At 49.4% G+C, this 22412-nt stretch overlaps 1 protein-coding gene across 2 annotated transcripts in view; it reads right to left on the minus strand.

Moving 5' to 3' along the window:
- Nucleotides 1–409: 409 nt before the first annotated feature.
- MAP3K9 (mitogen-activated protein kinase kinase kinase 9) overlaps nt 410–22412 on the minus strand; it is a 76073-nt gene continuing 54070 nt past the window's right edge. Inside the window, exons 4-12 of one of the 2 annotated variants that reach the window (XM_040477559.1) lie at nt 18120–18268; nt 17069–17244; nt 12512–12752; nt 10690–10812; nt 9166–9319; nt 6522–6590; nt 4999–5111; nt 3218–4021; nt 410–1663 (exon numbers count right to left, since the gene is read on the minus strand). In XM_040477559.1, the coding sequence (XP_040333493.1) occupies nt 1179–1663; nt 3218–4021; nt 4999–5111; nt 6522–6590; nt 9166–9319; nt 10690–10812; nt 12512–12752; nt 17069–17244; nt 18120–18268 (2314 nt within the window). In that variant the 3' untranslated portion in view covers nt 410–1178. The remainder of the gene's footprint in view (nt 1664–3217; nt 4022–4998; nt 5112–6521; nt 6591–9165; nt 9320–10689; nt 10813–12511; nt 12753–17068; nt 17245–18119; nt 18269–22412) is intronic. The other variant, XM_040477560.1, reaches the window with a different exon arrangement.

The following is a 22412-nucleotide window of genomic DNA, read 5'->3' on the forward strand; positions in this document are numbered from 1 at the left end:
TCACCATATCCGTGTGTGGAAGGTACCACTGATGGCTCCGTTTTACTTCAAGGGCATCCCGTAATGGGTGGTGTGGCTGAGAAGAAATCCCCACAGTTCCAGCTCCCAGTGTCTGGGACCCTCCCACCCCCCCACCACCAATATGCTATTTTGGTGCAGTGCAGAGATATCTACCAGCCAAACACATAATCCACTGGCTCCAGGGATTGGAGGAAAGATCCAGGGAACGGCATAACACATAACGACCAGAACAACATAACGGACCAACACAGGAACTTTGTCTCTGGCTTCAGAACTGGCACCAGTGAGTGAGTCTCCCAAGAAACTATCCCTGGGATGAGCATGTTTGTATCGGAAACTGGTCTGGCCACGTCCAGCCCCCGGGTAGGAGATGGATGCCATCAACAGGTGCTGGTTTCTGCCTTTATTTGTGTGTTTCCGAAAGGAACAAGGGCAGACTCTGTTACCTTCTTTGCTGCCACTCGACTCTGTTTTTCCTAATTCCCTCTCCTCCCCCCAGGTCCCCTTACCCCTGTGGGGCTCAAATAAATAAGCGGGGCACCTGGAAGGGCAGGCGGGTAAGTACCAGGTCCCTCAACTCCTACGTCCCACACTGGGGCACTTTGCCTTCAGTCCTCCAGCGGGCACGTAAGGGCTTAGGGCACAGAAAAGCGTGTATCTCACACCAGATGAGACTCTGATTCATGGGTGCTGGGGAAGAATGTGGAAGAGGAGCAAAATCAATCACAGATCATCCAATACTGGTGTTTGGGAAGGCTGAACTCAGGGCTAACAAAAGGACTCCGGGACAGGCTCCAGACTTACCCAGGGGGCTGAGGAGAGGGGGCAGCAGACAGATTTGGCTGAGTGACCCCGCAGAGTCACCGTAAAGGCGAGGAAGACTGTGGAGGGTGGGGGACATGCACGCACCCCTCCCTCCCCTACACAGCCAGAGCTGATGGCCGCAGCCCCTTCCAGTGGACATGGGTAGAAAGGCCCTACAGGGCAGGGGACCCTCTGAAGTGGCCCTGCTTCCATCCCTTCCACCTTCAAAGTGCATTATCAGTGCAAGAAGTAGGGCTGGATTTCAGGGGGTCCAACTCCGAGAAAGGGCTGTGCCAGCCAGCTCCCCCCATCTCCTCCTGCTTCCCCCTTGCCCGCCCCCAACCCTTTTCGTGTTAAGACCAGAACTCTTGCTGAATCTCATAAGGGGCGGGCCTGTGTGTGTTCAGTTCGGCTCTGCACAGCGGCACGGTGCTGTCCTGACTCTGGCCCTCTGCGTCCAGGTCCAGAAGCGTCCGCTCAGCAGGGGGCAGCGGCCCTGCTTGGAACGGGAGCAGGGCCGGGAGTCCGGGCCGCTCATCCACAGTGCTGCTGCTGCTAGCGAAGCAGGAGTCCAGGTTGCTAGGTGTCTCCGTGCTGGAGCTGTTGGCTGGGGAGGCGCTACGGGCATGGCTGGGGGACACAAACCACCAAGGGTCCAGCCGTTGCCGGTTGGCAGAAGGACGTGGCCGAGGCAGAAACTCCAGGGTCTTGGGTCTCTCCAGGGTAGAATCCTGCTGTGTGTTCCAGCGCCTTGGGGTCGGGGGAAAGACCACATTGGGGTCAGGGAGACGGGGGAATTCACCTGGGTCTCGGCTGGGGCTGGGGGTTTTCAACATTCCTGGGCAAAGAGACAGAGGGAGAGGCATCAGGTGATGGCACACATTTCTTTTTTTTTTTTTTTTTAATTTTTTTTTTCAACGTTTATTTATTTTTGGGACAGAGAGAGAGCATGAACGGGGGAGGGGCAGAGAGAGAGGGAGACAGAGAATCGGAAACAGGCTCCAGGCTCTGAGCCATCAGCCCAGAGCCTGACGCGGAGCTCGAACTCACGGACCGCGAGATAGTGACCTGGTTGAAGTCGGACGCTTAACCGACTGCGCCACCCAGGCGCCCCTGACGGCACACATTTCTAGGCCAGATAGACACTGCTCCCTCCCCATACCTGCCACATCCCTATTCACCTGGAATAACACGAGCAACAAATATTTAAGCAGCACCTACTATGTGCAGCGGAGTGTGCCGGGAGGCACTGGGGATACAACAGTGAACTAGAAGGCCATGATCACTGTCTCCGATGATAAAATAAGAAGAGGACATACGGGGGTCACATCCGTAATGAAAAACCTACGATCCATGGGCCACCCTGTGGTCTGAAAAACAAGTTTTATTGTAACACAGCCGCACCTACGGCTTGTTCTCCCACGACAGCAGCAGTGTTGAGTAATTACAATGGAGACCATACGACCCCAAAAGCTTAAAATATTTACTATCTGGCCCTTTACCGAGAAAGTTTGCTGGCCCCTGACGTAAGGAAGTGTCTGTTTATTTCCAGTTCATCCATTTAATAAACATGTGAGGCCAGAACAAATCTAGGTCTCAAAAATCTGAAGATGAGTCATAAGGTCTCTTCCCAAAGAGGACACAGACCTGAGTACAACAAAAAATCTAAAGCCGAAAGGGAAAATACAATTGTCATTTACACTCAAAATCTCCCTGAAATCCCAGTCGCCATCTCCTCTCCTACTGGGTGAGAGGGGTTGCAAAGTCAGGTTTCGGTCTTCTAGGGAGCAAGTGACAGTGGCAGGAAAAGACAGGGATATGGACACCCAGGTGGCTCAGCGTCAGGGAAGGCGAGCTCATGCACAGGCACAGGAATGTATCTGGATTTGGAGTCAGGCATGAACAAGGGATGAGCGATACAGGCAGGATGCATGGGAGGAAGCTTGCCCACGAGTAGGTCTGTACTAAGCTGTAATCACAGGCAAGAGCCCAGCTATGTGGCACAAATACCCCTCCTGTATGAGTGTAGCATTCCTTCTGGTAACTTTTGTCTCCACTTCAGGGAACGAGCACAGCTCGGCTCCTGCCCCTCCTATGCCCTGAAGGCACTGCACTGTGCCCTCCAAGACCCAGGGCCTGAACATCCTACAGGAGCCCTGGGTCCGATTCTTCCCAGAACCTGCGGTCTGCCTTCACTCCTCAGGGAAGCCCCCTGCCGAGGCACAGGACAGAGAGAAATCAGTCGGCCTGGCCATCTCTCCAACCCCAGGGCAGCTCGTCCTGGTGGGCCGAGTCAGAGGAGGAACTGTCATTCTAATTTTGCCATTCACTCCAATCTTGCCACATCCGGGAGGCCCAAGAGCAGGAAAGAGAAAAGGAGGACGGGACTCACCTGTTCCTGGGCTGGGGCTCAACCCATTGCTGGAGGGGCTCCTGCTGGCTAGGAGAGCCGCTGGCTTGAGGGCCCCATCAGAAGGAGTCCGCCGGTGACCACTGGGCTGCGTGGGGGCCGTAAGGGTGACATGGGTAGGAGTCAGGGATTGGTTAGGGTCTCGCTTGAAGCGTTCCACTCGGACATTGACCAGGGGGTTGTGGGTGCAAGGGGTCAGGGGTGGGGCTTCAACCGGACTGATGGGCATCTCGTACACCACGATCTCGTCACTGTCGGAACGCAGCAGGGAGCGGGTGGAGTTGCACTCCGAGATGGAGGAGAGAGAAAGCAGCGTGAGGGAGGCAGAGGGGTCTCCTAGCAACAGCATGGGCTCCTCCTTCTTGAAGAGCTTCCGGGATGGGGGGCTGGTGCTCCGACGAGGACGGCTGGCCCTCTGGAAAAGACCCTCACGCCTCTTCTTCTCCTCCCGGGCTGGTGGCTCAGGCTCCTCTGGGGGAAGCAGCTGGCACTTGCCAGCTTCAAGCAGGTCAAAGCCCAGGCCTGTGGCCGCGAGAACAGCCCCACAGCCAAGCAGAGCCACCTCACAACGGCGGTGGTGGGTGCCACCCCGCTTGAGGCTGTTAGTTGGCGTCAGCTGAGGGGTACTGTTGGCTGAATTGACTGGGGTGGGCTCCTCGTGGACTCCATCACTGGAGGGGCCCTCCCCATCCTCTCCGCGAGGGAACGGGATACAGAGGTAGGACTGGTTGGGTGAATGCTGTAGACGACTCTCTCCACTCCTGGGACCTTCGCTGTCCTCATCCTCTGGAGACGACAAAAATGGCAGGGTGTGGGGGACAGGAAATGGGAATGAGGCAGCAAGAGTAAGAATCTCACCCTTCTCCCCAACCCTGGGCCTCCTGGTGGATTTTCAGGAGTGCAAGGGTCAAACAGTCTCACAGGCAGGATAAGGACTGGGCATTGAACCCACAGGGCTTTACCCCTCCACGCTCAACCGTGGCCAGTATGAGGCAATCACTCTCCATTCCAGAGCCTATTTTCCTGTGTGCAGACAAATCTGCTAATTTCCTACTTCTTGCATTGGGATCCTCAACACAAGAGGTACAGTGTGTGAGTTTCCTAGAATAGTGGGTAGAACAGAAACATCCCTAATGTTTTTGCACCTTAAAACTGGAAGGGACCTTGAATTTCTACAACAATGGCCTAGAGGCCGGTCTCAAGACCAGTGTCCCGCAACGGACTGGAATCCTCTACATGGGTTAAGGCCCATCAATGCTGTAGACTGACCTACTAAGACTTGGAAATCTTCAGAGAGAAGAGGACATCCTATCTGAGAGAGAGAGGGAGCCTGGAGAAGACCTTACCCATTCAGCAATCACAGGCAACTGGAAAGCTTCCTTAGAGAAAGACCACAGTGTCTTCCACCACCATCTCCTGTCTTGCAGACTCCCCACGTTAAAATACAAAGAGACCCAAGCAGATGGAAGCGCCTGATTCAAGTCCTCACCCTCTGCACTGCCCTTAGGAGACTACAACCGGCGCCCTGGGATAGGAGGCCAAGGGCAGGCTCCATGGCAGCAGTGGGAACAAACTGTGATTTGGGAAGGTTTGATGCAATGGGAGTAGAGCCAATGAAGAGGGAATAGGGTGAGGGCCCAGGAGTTGGGTCAAAGAGGAGACAATCCCCATGAGGTGGTACTAGGAGTCCTCAAACACTCCCAGAAGCTTGGCCAGAAGTTCCCTGAGGGAACAGGGACAGTCAGGACAAGGGCCATGCTTACCCATCTCCATAAGGCTGGTGAACCCTGGCAGGGCTGGGCTACTCCTCGGGCCCTTCCCCAGGTTGGGGGCACTGGACGACCACTGTTTATATCCATCTACCAGGGACTTGAGGCTAAATAGGAGGAAATGGGGGAACTGTTAGAACTGGTGACTTCCCTTACTCCACCCTCACCTCCAGGGGCCCATGGAAACGTCTCTTTCTGTGTGCTTAATTCCACCAAAAGCCCAAGAGCCTCGGGGTAACGAACATTACTGGGTCCCCTCGTGTCACAAACAGAAGTGCACATGCTCCAGGAAAAGAAAAGCAGGGCCATGAACCCACCCCTTCACATGCTGCTACGGAGCTGTGGAAAGATCTAGCAGGCAGGCCGGCAAGAAGACAGGAAGAATGAGGACTGCCCAGCACTGGCCAGGGTCTTGCCTGAGCCCACCTTAAGGCAGAGACGATCACTCCAGGACACTGTGTCCAGCACACTGCTGACATCAGAGACACTGCAATTCGAAGCCTTGTGATCCCAGGCGAGCCCTGGGCAGATGAGCTAGCAGGGATGGGCCATTTCTCAACTTCTCCTTCCAAGCTCACGGCATGCTTAGGCAACTTTCCAAGCCACTTTTCAAAAACAAAAATCAGCCAACAAAGCTGCACCAAAGCAGTGCACTTGGGGACAGACCTATGTGGGTAGTACATAATGCAGCACTCGAGCCCCTGGTTTGTCTGGGAATGAAGAGGAAAAGGGCAGGAGCTTGCTATCAAGTCCCTGTGATGAGCTCACACCTGCCAGCCAGTAACTCTGAGGATCCTGACGGGGCACCCCATCAACCCCCTTTACGATGGGGGAATCAGAGGCCCAGAAGCACTGGTCTTTTCTCTAATGGACAACGAAGAGAGAAGGCTGAGGACTCCGTGGGTTATGGCTGCCTTGGACATACCAGGATTATAACCAGAGGTGGCTCTCATTTTAGGGCCAGGAAAAGCTGTTCAGCTAAAGCCCACTCTTCCCGGTCCATCTCGAGGGAGAGAGAGGGACCAACTTTTCCCCTCACTTCAGATCTCTATTTCAAGTGCTGTCCGAAACACCAGTGAATTCAAGTATATTCCGGCCACCATTGGTTTCAACCAAAATACACAGCCAGGGACAAGCATGCTAACCAAACCCACAGCCTGGGACTTTTAGCTGATGATCTTATAACATCAACTCCAGCTCTGAGTTCAAGGGGAATCCAGATTAGCAAAGTCAAAGCCAGTGCTAAAGTTCAAAGCATAAACAGTCATGTACTGCCCCCTAAAACTAAGGGTGCCAGGAGAATCCCCACAACAGGAATGGTCAGAGAAGTGAGGAGAGGGAAAGTCAGACCAACACAGGAATTTCCCAGGGTGCACGATGGTACGGCTTTAAAGGAAAAAAATCAGCATAGCCTTGGCAATAATGAGGTTTGATTCTACCGGATGTGCTGTGAGGACAAGGAAATGGAAGGGGACTATTACGAACGCATTTGATGAAAGGGTGAAGATTAGACTCACCCCAGGTGGAAATGTGGAGACTCTGATGGGGTACTTAAACCATTAGCTTTCTCACGTCTCTGAGGGGATCTTCAATGAATAAAGAAAATCAGTAGTAGGCGACAGTGGGTACATCCAATTCAGTATCTCCCACATGGGAGCCCTCAAGGCTTGACTCTAGCTACATTGGTAGCTGCCCTCCTCTGGCCCGGTAAGCAAAGCCCACGCGATGAAGGGATCCTAACAAGGAGACCCAGGACCTCCCAATCTGTGGGACAAAGGTCCTTGAGCAGCCACAGCATAACTGCAGAGGTCGCGTGAACCCACAGATACCCAAGCTATCTACAAGCAAGTGCATGTGTTTCCTATAGATATGTACTCGTTTTTTTTTTTTTTTTAATTTTTTTGTTAACGTTCATTTATTTTTGAGACAGAGACAGAGCATGAACGGGGGAGGGTCAGAGAGAGAGGGAGACACAGAATCGGAAGCAGGCTCCAGGCTCTGAGCCATCAGCCCAGAGCCGGACGCGGGGCTCGAACTCACGGACCGTGAGATCGTGACCTGAGCTGAAGTCGGACGCTTAACCGACTGAGCCACCCAGGCGCCCCTGTACTCGTTTTTTAAAGGATGTATATTCACTTAATATTACTGAATTCAATACAGCTTTTTGTTGTTAGGGATTATTTTCTTCCGTTGATAGGGGCCAAAATTAGAAATATTATCACACAGAGGCTCCCAAAATTTCTGACGTTAAAGAAGCCTTTACTCGAGAATGAACAGAATATACTTTATTTCTTCAACAGGAATTGAGAATCATAAAAAATTCAAGTCATATTTTGGGGCGCCTGGGTGGCTCAGTCAGTTAAGTGTCCGACTCTTGATTTTGGCTCAGGTCATGATCTCACAGTTTTTGAGTTCGAGTCCCACAATGGGCTCTATGCTGATAGTGCAGAGCCTGCTTGGGATTCTGTCTCTCCTTCTCTCTGCCCCTCCCCTCCCCCACCTCTATGAACTGCTTCAATAGTTTTGAGGACAAATCTATGCAAGGAGGAAGAAAATTCAAAGTTAATATTTTGAAACATGAACCAAAGTTAATTTACTAAACAAGACGAAAAACATCTATAAATGAAGCAGAACCAGAGAAGCTACTGAAATGTCAGAAACATCCAGGGATTCAGCGTGACTGACTTTCAGACCCATCCTAACCCTACTCTACCCCAGGGCTCGAAGGAATCCAAACTGAGGGAGATCCTGCCTCTACAGGACCTAGCACAGCAGAGCAATTCACCATTCCTAGAGGACCATCATCGAGCCCTCACAGAGCTCAGGCCGTTCACCCGATGTGCCTAAATTTTCTATTCCAAGGTATTTGTGATTTCTAAAGCCTGGCTTTGGAGTCAATCCTTTTTGAATCAAATTGCTATTTTCGTTCTCAGCTCAGATCTGACACGAGAGAACAGATTTTGGACATGAAATCTTCTTAGTATTCGAAGGAATACCAAGGCCACTTACAGGTTCGGGCACAAGTTCAGGAAAGTCTCTGAAAAGGGCGAAGGGGATCACTGCCTATTCTCACAGGCTCAGAAAAGTCAAAAAACAGGATTCTAGCCTCTAACACCAAGAAGAAAGTACGAAATAGAAAATGCACCAGGAGCAGGGAAGAACCATCCCAGCAGGTATTACAAATGCTTCCTATGAGCCCACTAATCTTGTATGCACTTCCCAAAATGGACTTATTTAATCCTCACATCAACCCCAGGAGATGGGTACTGGTATAACTGCCGATTTACAGATGAGGAAACACGAGGCCACACGGTGAGGCATGGCGGAGCCAGGATTCACGCCCAGGCAGCCTGGGGTCAGGGGTTATGTTCGCCACCACTACACGGTGAGCACCTGGTCTACGAAGAACCGGGACTTGAGAGAATTTAACTTGTAAGAACACAAGCACATCCAGGGCACGAAGCCGGGTCCCCTGCTTCGCTCAGAGGACGCGCTCACACCTGTCCGTGTAGCAACGAGGTGGGGCTTAAGAGAAGCTCCGGTTGGCCCTGGGGTCACATCTGAGTGTACTCGCTACCAGGGCTGGGTCATTCCACCTGCCCTTGCTTCGGGATAAGCCTCCAAGTCAAGAGAGGCCTGTAAGCCTTGCTCTTCCTTCTCTTGGCTCTGAGCGGATGTTTTAAGGGAAGAGCCGGGTACAAGTAGGACACCTGGCTGAACTCATCACATTTGGTTCATGCTTAATGTACCTGCAACTCTGAGTCAGACCCCTATAGGTGTCGGCAAACTACAACGAGGGGGCTAAATCCTGTCCACCACCTACCTTCGTAAAGTTTTACTGAATCAACATAGCCACGCTCATTCATTTACAAAGTGCCCATCGTCTATGGCTGCCTTTGCACTACAACACAGGAGGTGAGTAATTGCAAAAGAGAGGATGTGACCCACAAAGCCTAAAATATTTATTATCTGACCCTTTACAGAAAACGTATGCTGAGCCCTGTCCTAGGAGGTTCAGGAAATGAGGACGTTGGAAAACTGAAGCTTGTAATTTCTCAGAAAGCAATGAAACACAACAGAGGAGAAGGTGTTTCATATCATAGTTTTAAAAGGGTATACCCATCTTTAAGTGGAAAGAACCTCTTACATTCTGGCTCTTACCCTTCGTCTCCCGAGGCAAGCTCCTTCTGACCAAGTGTACTTGGCCCCCACGTCCGTCCTTTCTTCTTGGGGGCCCTCTTCTCCTCCTCCTCCCCTTCTTCTTTGGGGACGACTGAGTTCCGGCCCCAGGTTTTGCTGCTTTCACCTGGTGTCACTGTGAATAACAAAAGTTGGATGGGATCTGGAAAGAAAGATAGACAGCCACCCCCCCCCAAAACTAGCCTCTACCTCACCAGACAGACACAGACACATGCGCACGTGGACACACACGCACGGAGTTACAGGGAAGAAGTCACACCTCCTCAAAAACTCTGTGCCCAAGTGGAGCCTTCAAGTCCTCAGCCAAAAATCACTGAGCACTCGCAAAGTACCAAACATGGAAAAACTGCCCAGATTCTCGTAAGTCCAGTGCAAAGCTGGAGCTCAGGCCAGCCAGACGGCAGAGTTCCAAACAGATCTGACTTAAAGAACTTGGTTTTGTTGGGTGGGACTGGACGGGGAGGGGCAGTGGGTGAGGAGTTAGGAAGGAGAGAAAAAATATAAGGGGGGGGGAGGAAGACTTGGAAGTGCAGAAAGGAATTGTAGGTAAGAAAGGAAGATAATGAGGAACTCAAGACTACGGAGAAGGAAGTCAGGAGTAGGAGAAGGGGAGGGAACAGGCCTAGAGAAATATACTAGATAAGAGAGGAGGAACATTCTTCTGACATTGCTACCTTATTAACAAGGGCTGAAACCCAAATGCTTCAGAGGCTTACATCATACATGAGTGAATGATTCCAGACACCAAAAAATAGGGAGCTGAGGGGACTGAGGCAAAATACGGTGCATAAGGAAACTGCCATTGGTTCTAGCCAACTGCGGCCACGTGAGAAAGGGAATCCACTGATACGAACCGATTTTTCAAGGATAGCCAGAAATCTAGGGCTTTTAAAAAAATGAAATCTCTATCTTTAAGTTAGGGGAACTACTTTGTTCACGTACACACACACACACACGTGTGTGTGTATAAATTCTTTTCAGTAAACACAGTGGTGAAAATAAAATCGGTCCCAATTTGGCCTATCACAAAGTCTTTGGCGAGTTTTCTTAGGAACTACACTTTGAAAACACCCTTCCCTGGGAAGCATGAACAAAAGAAAAACAGTGATGCCCCAAACATGGCGGAGAGTGCACAAGGTCCGTAGGCCAGGGTACCAAGCAACCCAGGCCAAGTACCAGGGTATCTATATCACACACCAGTTTCCAAATTGCTTTGTAGTTCACTAAGGATCCCGTCGATACCCACAACCCCCTTTGCTGGGATCTGAGAGTAAAAGGTAGAGGAGGCAGTAGTAAAGCTAATGGAGAGAGACAAGAAGGAGGGCTACGGGTTTGCGTACATATGTGCATGTATATACACATTGTCGAGGAGAGGTGGCAGAAGTTATGGATGGAGCAAGCCTGGGCCAGTCGGTGGCTGGACAGAGCAGGGGACAGGTGCCCCCGGTGTGTTCTGGCCCCAGCTAATTTGGGAAACAGTCTCACACTGGATGGCTCGAAGGCGAGGAATGATGGTGGGGCTCGCAGGAGGACTGGAGCGGCTGTTGGTGAGACTCTTCCTTTTATCCATGGTGGGGGAGGCCTGAACCGTGAACTTGTGCTGGAAATCTGCTTGGGGAAACACAGACATGTGTGTGCATTAGCATTTTCCCATACTCTAGTTCCTATGAGAAAAGTGAATGCATCCCCGCTAGACGCATTTTCCCATAATCTAGTTCCTATGAGAAAAGTGACATGTCCTGGGCTTGAGGGACAGGCCCCAGTTTCCCAAGAAGCAACTTGTTCACCTAGGAAATGTTCTCTTTCTCCCCAAAGAAGGCAGGGCAGCAGGACCAACATACGAGGAGAAGGAAAATTCACTGTCTAAGCGAATCTTATATATACAGATTTACAATAGTTGTTTAAGACATGAGACTTGTTGCGTATTCTAGGAAATCTAACTTAAAATTCTTTTTCTTGGGGTGCCCGGGTGGCTCAGTCGATTAAGTGTCCCACTCTTGATTTCAGCTCAAAATAAATAAAAACAATTCTCTCAAAATTCTCTCTCAAAATAAATAAAAACAATTCTGCTTCTTACAATCTATTAGTACATGTCCCCTTTTCTTAGGGACCAAAGCAGGGAGACTGATGTTTCTCATTGAGTGCAGGCAGGGCAGAGTAATTAGGACTAATCCTTGGTGGGAGCCTAGGAAAGTAAGGGCAATGGGGCTAATGGTCCAGACTGTGACGTCTTCCAGAGGCAGTTACGGCAGAGCATGAAGAACGTAAAACTCGCAGCTCTGGATTTCTAAGTTCCAGTGTCCTCATGTATCGAGAAGCGTGAACAGCTGAGTGTTCACACCTAGGTCTCCCCACTAGATGCAGTGTCCCAGAAGGTGGGAGCTACTGTTTTCCTATGAGCCTTTCCCAGCACACGGCAGCAGCGTGGCACCACACGCAACACGTTCGAGAGGGACTCAAAGACTCCCTGTTGCCTGGCCAGAAAAAATGTGCAACAGGGACACCAGTAAACATGTCCCACAAACAAAGTCACGGAATTTCACTGAATGGATTCCCTTGTCTGTACTGAAGCCACCAGTGCTTGCAATCATCGGCTATTGTTCCTATTCCGCCCTTTTCCCTTGGTTCCTTACACTTCTATAGGTTTGCTTCCCAGACCTGATAAACTTAGACTACAACGAAGTTTTTTTCATCTACATAAACACACACTCACCTCCCTCCACGGGTACACTACACCCCACAAAGATTCTACTTCACAGATTCCTTTTCCTTTGCATTTCCCCAAGCCTGGACGTACTCCAGATGTGCCTTTATTCACCCAATGTGCTTCTGAAAGGTTGTGCATAAATCAAATTCTTACACAGTAATCCCGATCTCCACTGCTCGCACACAACTAATTATTTAAAGAAAGCCAGAGATAAGTTATTCTGCTCTCTCGTCTCTGGCATACGCATGCCCTGGAATCTGCCCCTGCAGCTCTGGGCCTCCTCACCGGGCTTGCCTCATGTGAGACGTGTCTATGTGAGCCACCACGCGACTGTCAGTCTGGACCGTGCCCGCCTGTCAGGTCCACCAGCCACCAGTCGGTCTTCCTTCACACCCTGTGTTCAGTCACCCTCAAAAACTCCCCCGGAGCCGGGTAGCTTCTCCGCAGGCCAGTCTTTCCGGTGAGCGGAACGGGCCACGTCCAACCTGCTCCGTTCTGAGCCCCAGAGCCCCGTCCCCGGCCGCCCCCCCCCCCCCGGGGCCCCTGCAGCAGGCTGCCCTGCTCCCTACCCCCCCAGCCGCCCCCAGCCCCGCCGCTGACCGGAAGGAAGGCTGATGCGGTTCCCATCCTTGAGCTTCAGCCGGCTCTTCCTGAACTTGCCCTTGCGTTTCTTCACCCGGGGCTTCTCCTGGCACAGCTGGTGGATGATGATGTTGAGCTCCCGCTCTAGGATGTCGATCTCCCGCTCGGCCAGCTCCTGCTCGCGGCGCCGCAGCAGCTCCTCCTGCGTCTTCTGCTGGAGCGCGGCCCGCGTCAGCTCCTCCTCCCAGGTGCGGAGCTCCTACAGCGGCAGACGCAGCGGGGAGAAGACGGGGCGTTCAGTGCAGGGGTGGAGGCCGAGGGCCCCCGAGGGCCAGTGCTTCCCGGAAACCTGGACAGCGCTCCTGTGATGCCCATACCCCCGGTCCCAGGAGGAGATGCAGGCCTCACAGGTAGCTGGTAAATGGACACCTGACCACACCAGACGCTGGGGACAGGAAGGCTGGGCACGGCCACACTGAGGACACGGCTACCGCAGCCCTGGAGACAGGGGCTGGTAGTTCCCAGGTGCTCCCTGATTACTGATAAAAATTGCCTGTGATTGGAAAAAAATGGGGGGGGGGGTTGGGTAGAAAATATAATCCTGTCCTTAAATTTTACAGACTTGGGGAGCGCCTGGGTGGCTCTGTCGGTTAAGCATCCGACTTCGGCTCAGGTCATGATCTCACAGTCCGTGAGTTCGAGCCCCGCATCAGGCTCTGTGCTGACAGCTTGGAGCCTGCTTCAGATTCTGTGTCTCCCTCTCTCTCTGCCCCTCCCTCCCCTGCTCATGCTCTCTCTCTCTCTCTCTGTCTCAAAAATAAATAAAAACATTAAAAAAAATTCACAGACTTGGTTCTATTTTAATTTTTTTCCCCATTATATAAGGGACGTTTCTTAAACTGGAGCCAACTAAATGTGATCTAGCTTAAAATGTGCCCCCCCTAGAAATGAATCACCCTCCAGGCATCACCTAACACTCAAATAAAAATATATTTCCAGAGTGATTGTTCAAAAAAGGGAGTCTTCTAAACCTCTGTTCAGTTGGTGAGTGACTCTACTGAGGCATGTGGTTTGAACTCTCCTCTTATCTCAAAGGACAACCATTTGCTGTGGAAGGACCACGACAGCACAGCAAAGAGAAGAGAAAACATTTCCCAAAGTCTTCTGGGCGCTTGCTCTAGTAGATGGGCAAGCCTCTTGCCTGTTTCCCCTTTTTCCTTCTGCATGAATTTATGAAGTTCCTGAGATGGGGGGTGGGGGGGAAGGGGAGGTGGTATTAGGTATTAGGAGAGGAAACAGGAATGAGAACAGAACATGTACATACAATTGTCAAATCTGGCATCTAAACTGTTAGCACTGGTTACCCAGGGCGTAAGACTGAAGTGAGGGGGCATGATGTAGTCAAACCTAAAAAAAAAAAATGGGCATTTCTTCAATAAAGTAGTCAGAGCAACACTTCTGTGGTCGAAAGCTACAATTTCTCCATGGAATGCTCCACTATAAGAAGTCATTCTGGGGGCGCCTGGGTGGCGCAGTCGGTTAAGCGTCCGACTTCAGCCAGGTCACGATCTCGCGGTCCGTGAGTTCGAGCCCCGCGTCAGGCTCTGGGCTGATGGCTCAGAGCCTGGAGCCTGTTTCCGATTCTGTGTCTCCCTCTCTCTCTGCCCCTCGCCCGTTCATGCTCTGTCTCTCTCTGTCCCAAAAATAAATAAACGTTGAAAAAAAAAAAAAAAGAAGTCATTCTGGACTGTAGAAAGGGAGCCTAGAGCTAGGAAAAAAGTTTGTGAACACATATTGGCAAAGCTGAGCAGTGGGTAGAGAACAAAGAGAGAACAGAGACCTGAGGGGAATAAAATATTCTGACATTTAGGAACTTTCACTCAACTTGCCCTCTACTCTCAAGAGAGTACCAAAATTGATAATAAATGTTATAGAAAAGGCAGAAGTGAGAAAAGGATTAGCACCTTGAAAACTGTCTTGTACATGATAGGTGCTCAGTGTCAACGCGTGAATGAGACAGGAGGGGGAGACAGAATTCGATTTTATAAATACACGCCTTTACGGGAACCCAGATTCATCCAAAGTGTCTGAGAGATGAGCCTGAACTTTTGGACTTCTTCTCTAATGAAATAAGCAACTGTCGTATGCTCCCCCCAAAACCTTGGCTCTCCTTATCCTGGTACTTTGTTTTCATCATTAGGAGAACACACACACACAGAAGATTGAGAAAAGTCATTCCTGGTTGGTTGATTTTGCTGCTAGATGGGAAAGTTAAAAATTTCAAGCTGATTTCAGCTTTCCTAAGTCATCTTCTCCTGTGCGCTCTTGTCTAGGGGATGGTTTGTGTTGTAGCCCCCTCTTTTGTGGGAAGTCAGACCCCAGTCCAGAGACAAATCCATTGTCACTATATGTGGAAGCTGTCAAGTTGAGACACGCTGAGAATGAGCTGAATCATATGGGAAACCAGGACATTTGTGGAGTACTTGCCAATGGCACCATATATCTGGAAGACTCAAACGTGAGTCTCCTGCTTGGGAAACGCCTATTTGGGGATCAGTCTTCTAGTATGCAAATCACATTATCTGCATACAATGATTTAGTAGGAATCTCTCCAGAGAGAAAGCTCATTATCCATCTCGCCCTCACTTGTCCAACTACAAGCCTTATAATGGACAGGCATCATAGCAAGGGCTCTGGGGGCACCTGAGTGGCTCAGTCGGTTAAGCATCTGACTCTTGACTTGGGCTCCGGTTATGTTCTCACGGTTCTTAAGTTGGAGCCCCGCGTCGGGCTCTGCACTGACAGTGCGGAGCCTACTTGGGATTCTGTCTCCCCCTCTCTCTCTGCCCCTTCCCCACTTGTGGACATGCTCTCTTTCTCTCTCAAAATAAACTTGAAAAAGAAAAAAGAGCAAGGACTCTGGAACAAACTGGCTGAATAGTGGCCTGGAGTGAATTACCATGGGCATCATATGCAATATGGAGTTAACAGCACTGACAGCACATGGTACGTAAGACAATTATTATCTTATTGTGTAAGATTACATAAGAATTCATATTAATTACTTAGAGCATGGCACAGGGAACATGCTCTACGAATGTTAGCTGTTATGAGAATGGGTTTGGCTTTTCCTAGTAACTATTTACTGACAAAATCCAAGTTTCATTCTTCTTAGTGGCTAGTACCCTTATAATTTCATCAATCAAAAGAAAGAAAACCAAGAGTCAAATGATTCAACAGTCTAAAAAGAACCAGCAACTCTAGGTTTCTTCTAGTTGGAATAGCATTAGTAACAGGAACAAACTCGATTAATTACTCTGCTCCAAGGTCAGTGTCGGATTCCCCCCACCCCCCAGGTCACAAAAGATGTCATAGACTCACTCCATTCCCCTGCAGAATGCTCACTGACTTGCCAAATACTACCAGGTTTAGGACTGCTATATGGCATTAAAAAAAAAAAAAAAAAAAAAAGAGTTTAATTTCTTCACATCAGCTCCAGAAATGATTTTTAAGTCATTTGTTTAGGGAAACAACAATGATATTGGAGAGAAAAAGGTTTTGGAATCAGAAGATCCAGGTTCAAGATTCTGCCTCTCACTATACTGGCTGTGTGACTTTAGACAAGTCACTGACCCTCAGCCTTGAGATGAAAAAGGTAATACCTGCCCTACATGCTGGGGGCAAGGGCCATAACCCCCCCACCCCCAAGATAAAAATGATACAAGGTTCTTTTATCATCAGACATTTCAAGTGAAAGAACTTGAAAGACATACACAATTTTAGCTACTGTTATTATATTAAATTGCTTCCCAAATGCCCATAATGGGGAATGAGAAGGGAAAACAGAAATTAACCAAGAGACACATGGACGCCGCTTATGCCCACAGCTATAGCCCTTAGGTCCAGCCTGGCCCCTGTAGTAGAAGCAACATAGGTGCTGGTGTTAAGCTTCACCTCTGTGGATACTGGCTGCCCACCAGGCATGAAGGGCAAAGAGAGGAGCCACATAGGGAATGGACACCAAAACAAAAAGGTAGATTTTTAGTAAGCTAAGAATATCTGAACTCCTCAGTCAGTTTGGGCTTGAGCCCTTTTCATAAAAACACGCAGAATACCAAACAGTTTCAGAACCATAGTATTTTTAGCCCATCGCTATTTCTGATTCTGATACCTGTGCTCAGTGTTGAAGTATCCCTGTAACAAGTTAACCCCTCACCCCCAGAAGTCCACTACAGAACCAAGAAACATTTCTAGAGCTTTCTCATACTTTCTGCTGGTACTTACCCAGTGGTGCTCTTCCTCTGGTTTGGACAATGAAATAGATACTCTGTAAGAAGAGCTTTGGATCATGACTCCCCTACTTGTTCCTGCCATATCCCGGAAAGAAAGAAAACGTCTATACTATTTCAGGGCATACCTAAGGCCTGGAGAACTCTCTCCATGTAAAGCCGGGAAGAAAAAAGCTGCTCTGTTACCACAGACCAAGCAGGAAGGTGGTTGTGTCGGAATTTGTCCAGAGGCCCCAGTGGGGAAGGTCCACTGATTCAATGCATGGCTTTTTCTTGTTTTATTTACCTTTTCTTTGGCCCTGAGTTGGTCAAACATCTCCTGAATCTCATGTTTCCAGTCATCCTGCAGGCAGTGGAAGGAGTCCTTGGGCATTTCAAAGAAACCAGACTCCTCTATGGTAGTTAGCTGGTCCAGGATATTTGTGAAAGATGGTCGTGAGTGAGGGTCGGGATTCCAGCAGTCTGCACGGAACACGTGAGCGGACAGAAAGCATGAATGGACAGAGACAAGCGTTAAGACTTAGAATATTACAGGACCTCACTTACCAGAAGTAGTTTTCCCTCCAGAAACTGAAACACTGGGTAGGTAACCACAAATAGGGCTAGGGAAATAAAACAAGCTGCCCACCCTCAATATTATAAAGACTGAATGGGGAAATATAATGCGGCCGCCCCCATCTGACTCTGTTGAGTTAGCATAAGAAAAGCAAGTCCAGAGACTGCCTGCGTGACGTTCAACAGCCATGACTTCTCATGTTCCTACACGATTCCAGTCTTGACAGTGGGTAACGAGACTTGGGGCCTCAATCTTCCACAAATAAATGAGCCAGCCTTGCCCACCTCTAAGGGATGATGATAAGGCAAGGATAAAAGGCACCAGGCTGGGCAGCAGGAAAAGTGAACTCTACCTACTCTCAGCTCAGACACTAGCTAATGGAGTGCACCTCGCCTCTCTCAGCTTTGGGTTTCTCACTTAGGGTCTGACCAGATGACTTCTAGAGTTCCTTTCTTCTCTGATGTTCTTTGCTTCTAGATGTGTAATACGCTCATTTTTTATTAAGTAATAAAATGCTAAAGCCCTGGATAGCAGGCTTTAGTTACTGAGCCAAGCTCTACAGTCACTGTAGATGGACAGAAGGGACATCTGTGACATCAGCGAGGCAGGGTGTTGACATATCTTCAAGCAGGTCTTCCAACCACCCACAGGATTCCTCTGTGAGTGACCAATGCTTCACCTCCTCTTTCAGTAACCGACCCAGCAGGATTGTCTGCAACGTACCCAAGGGCTGCCGAAAGGTAAACTTTCTCCAGTTTTGTTCCAGCCAGGGGTCACTTACCTTCCATGAGTTTGGCAAAAGGTTCTGGGCACGTAGAAGGAATGGGAAGAGCGAGCTTGTTCATGGCCACTCCATAGGCTACGGCTAAGCCATCGATTCCTCGGAAGGGCACCTCGCCAGTCAGGAGCTCCCAAAGCAGCACCCCGTAGCTGAACAGGGGAAGAAGACAGAAGCCACAAGGCAGTCTCACCGACAGGGCTCATGAGACCTTTCTGAGCTGCCCGCACTCTTTCTGGGACGGAGGGACACCAACAAAGCAGATGCACCAATGGAATACAGACCGGGAGACCACGAGGCCAACCCACTAAAAGCAAAAGCTTTGGAGTCAGGCACACTTGATTTCGAAGGCTTGTTCCTCAGATTCCTCATCTGTAAAGTGCAAACAACACGGCCAGTCTCACAAGGCTGCCGTGAGATTCACTGAGCCACTCTAAGGGTTTAAATCCGTGCCGGCCAGCCACAGCTATTCTGCTGTTATCCATAACATAACACTCTGGAAGAAGAGGCAGCCTCCCAAGAATACATTTTTTGTCTGTTTTAAGAAAAGTTCAGCGTTAGCCACAGATATATTTCTTTGGTTTTAGAAAAGCAGAGACCTGACCACCTAGAACAGATTTTGCTCTTGTAACAGATTTCTTTAAATGCCCATTAGGTTGGATAGATTCCTGCCGCTGATCACTTAACAGAGACTCTGTCTAATTCAAAGGGGAAAGTTGCACAAGTGTGGCCAACATGGGGACAACAGAGCAGTGTGTCAGCTGTGAGGACTTCAGTTTCCTCTCCACCTTTCAAAGCCACATGAAGAATTTCTTTTCACATGTCCTGTGAGTCAGAGAATGGGGAGCACAGAATTTAGCAGAATAATTATTCTATGAATTCACAGTCAGAAAGAGGCAAAATCATGTAGGGTTCAATCCTTCCAGGAATAACAATCCTTTCAGGACAAGCACCATAAGGCCACGAACAGTAAAGAGTGGCTCTCCTCATATTTTTTTTTTTTTTTATAAAATTTTTTTTTTTCAACATTTATTTATTTTTGGGACAGAGAGAGACAGAGCATGAATGGGGGAGGGGCAGAGAGAGAGGGAGACACAGAATCAGAAACAGGCTCCAGGCTCTGAGCCATCAGCCCAGAGCCTGACGCGGGGCTCGAACTCACCGACCGCGAGATCGTGACCTGGTTGAAGTCGGACGCTTAACCCACTGTGCCACCCAGGCGCCCCTAACACAAGCCTCAAATTTTTAAAAATATTCACCGGTAGTTTATAACCAACAAAGTCATGTTATTTTCAAACAAAACATAGCTCAGGTGGGAAAGTGTGCGACTCTTGATCTCGGAGTCGTGAGTTCGAGCCCCACTCTGGGCATAGAGATTAATTGGAAAACAGCCTAATATTTCATCATGGTACTTTGTACGCACAAGATGCTAAGACCTTTATAAACATCATCTTAAATCCTTACCACGAACCTGCAAGATAAATATTATCACCATTTTGCAGATGAGGAAAGCGAGGTTCAGGTAAGTTTAGCAGCATATATTAAGGGCATACGTGGAATAAGTCATGGTGGGCCCTGGACCAACTCTCAATTTCTTCTCTCTAGAATCTCCTAGTACCATTTCTCTGCTTGGTGAACTATAATCGTCTTTCAAATTCAAATGCTCCCCCCTTTTTTCATTCGTTTTAAACATCTACTAAAGATTTATTGTGCATCAAGCTCACTGCAGGCCACTGGGATACAAGACACAGATCTTATCTACAAAGAGACTACCGAAAGGAACAGAAAAGATGTCAATTAGCATACAGAGTGGGTCACAACAGACATATTATGAGTGCACAAAGAGACAATGACGGGCCCCTGGCCACCTAAACCAGACCAGAATGGGTCCAGGAGACAGCTAAGCCCGGACTGCTAGGCAAAAGAAGACAGGGATCGGCATATACAAAGCCAAGGCTTGCCCTCAAAGAATCCCAGGTGACCTGGCATGGCTCCAAAGGAGAGCAATGTGCCAACCAATGCACCAGGGCATCCCAGAAGATCCCCGCAGACGGTCCTCCAGAGTGGCCTGGCCAGTCTCCTTGGACAACAGCGTTCCCCCCGTGCGTCCTCCAAATACATCACTTTCTTTATGTATCTCAACAACCACAAAAAGCCTGGTAGACAGTTACAGGTCTTGTCTTGACAGGGACTTGGCTTTTAGTCTGAGGCTGATGGCAACAATGGACACTTCAGGAAGCCTTCCCTGATGCTGCCAGTGTTACTTCACCCTTGTCTGGGCTGCCGTGGACTGTGGTTGTTTGTCTGCCAGCCAATGAGCCCTGCGAGAGCAGGGATGGTCGTTTAACCTTTGCTTTCTCAGGGCCTCGTACACAGTAGGCCTCGTCTAGTAAGTGAGCTGGTGGGAAGCACTGTGTGGATAGACAGTCCCGCAGGCTGCACTGGGCGCCCTGGAGTAAGCCCTGAATTCCCAGAATAGCACTGTTATTCTTCCTGCCAAATCTTTACTGTGACTCATCCAGACAGCAGTCGTGCTGGGCAGCTGCTACCAAGTGACCTCTAAGAACTGTCCGCACTGCGGACTAGACTCCTAGGCTACGGTGACCCTCAGCTTCAGTTGTCTGCTCCTGGCATCACTGGCAACCTCCACTCTGGGGAACAAAAACCCAAGGTCCCAAAGAACCCCTCTCCTGGTGTCTGAGCCCTAACTACCTGGAAAGACAGTAGAGGATTTCAAAGATCTAAACATGGGTCCTATTTGTGTCCTCGCATCTACTCTGTGACGCTTTTAGTGCTGAGTCCTAGGTGACCCATGGAGATGCCTCGGGCCACCTCAAAGAGGGTGGAGCCAGGGACTCCGTCTCTCTCAGTTTCGACGAGGGCAGCCCTGCTCTCACCTGGCTTGTTTCTTTGTTCCACCGCATTTTGTTCCATGTGAAATGCCCCACAACTAGGAGAAACGGGTCGAATGCTGCCCAAGGAAGATTCAGACAGACTTGAGTCAAATGTGTCTGCTTCGCCACTTAACAGTGGTGGGGCCGTGGGAAAGGAAGCTTACCTGTCCAAACCTCAGTTTCCTCACTTGTGCAACAAAGACAGCCAATTCCCACCGCACAGAGTAACTGCAAAGAATAAATAACAGTAACTACTGCTTCTCCGGAAGCTACCCTCTACAGCTAGTAAACAGTGTGTGCTTCCCCTTGGGAAGGTCCTGAAACAAGAAAGCCTCTGGTGGGATTTAGGGAGAGACTGCAGTGTCGGCCGAGAGCCTTGCTGAGGGACGACAGCAATCAGGGAAGAAGCATTCCTGGGGATGACTGAACCAGTTAGTTCTCCTCTGCCAATGTTCCTCTTTATTTCTGTAACAGAAGGTGGTGATGTAAATGAAGACTTGGCATTCCTTTGGCAGGAATAGAGTCCAAGAAAGGAACTAAATAATGACACATTAGATGTGTCTGAGCCCCCGGGAAAGGTGGGCAGGAGAAGCCCACATGGTTTACCTCAGGTTTGACCCACTCTGATGCCCTCCCAAGGTTGCGAGAAGGTCAACAGGCCCTTTCAAGACCTTGTACAAGCGGCCTGGAGGTACCAGCTCAGCTAAAACTCTGCCTCAGTCCCTCCCCCAACGGGGAGCCGCCCATTCCCACAGTGCTGTCAGTGATTTCCCAGGCGTCCTTGCAAACCTTGGGGAACGCACCCTGTGTCAATGATTAACCACCTCCAGAGGTATGGTAATGCCTTCCACCATTTGGTGGGGTCACAGGTCAGGGAGGGGCGTTCTGTGTTCTCAAAGTGAGGAAAAGCATCAGAGTAGATAGCAACCCAACCAAAGGCACAGCAAATCCACACCTGAGCTGGACCAGGACTATTTTTCTTATTAACCTATGTTGTCTCTAAGACACACATCCTGATAGCAGAGGGTGTCCCTTGAATGGGCTTCTGCACTTGGTAATTGGCTGCGTCCCCACATTCCAGAAACCATGCTACTTAATAATTGTTGGTGAAGATAGTTGAACTACCACATATGAAAGCACTCCGTAAATTGTGAAGTAACACAAAACTGTTCTTGTTGTTGTGGTTAACCAGACCTCATTCAAAATGATGATCTATTTGTTACTATATATGTAATATATAGATGAATACATTGACATGGTAAATATTTACTGATATGGTAATATGCGCATGCTGTATTATATTATTATTATTTTTTTTAAGAGAGAGAGAGACAGACAAGCAGGAGAGGGGCAAAGAGAGAAAAGGAGACACAGAATCTGAAGCTGTCAGCACAGAGCCCGA

This window comes from Herpailurus yagouaroundi, unplaced genomic scaffold (genome assembly GCF_014898765.1).
Source record: "Herpailurus yagouaroundi ecotype Mexico unplaced genomic scaffold, PumYag 141, whole genome shotgun sequence".
Lineage (NCBI taxonomy): Eukaryota > Metazoa > Chordata > Mammalia > Carnivora > Felidae > Herpailurus > Herpailurus yagouaroundi.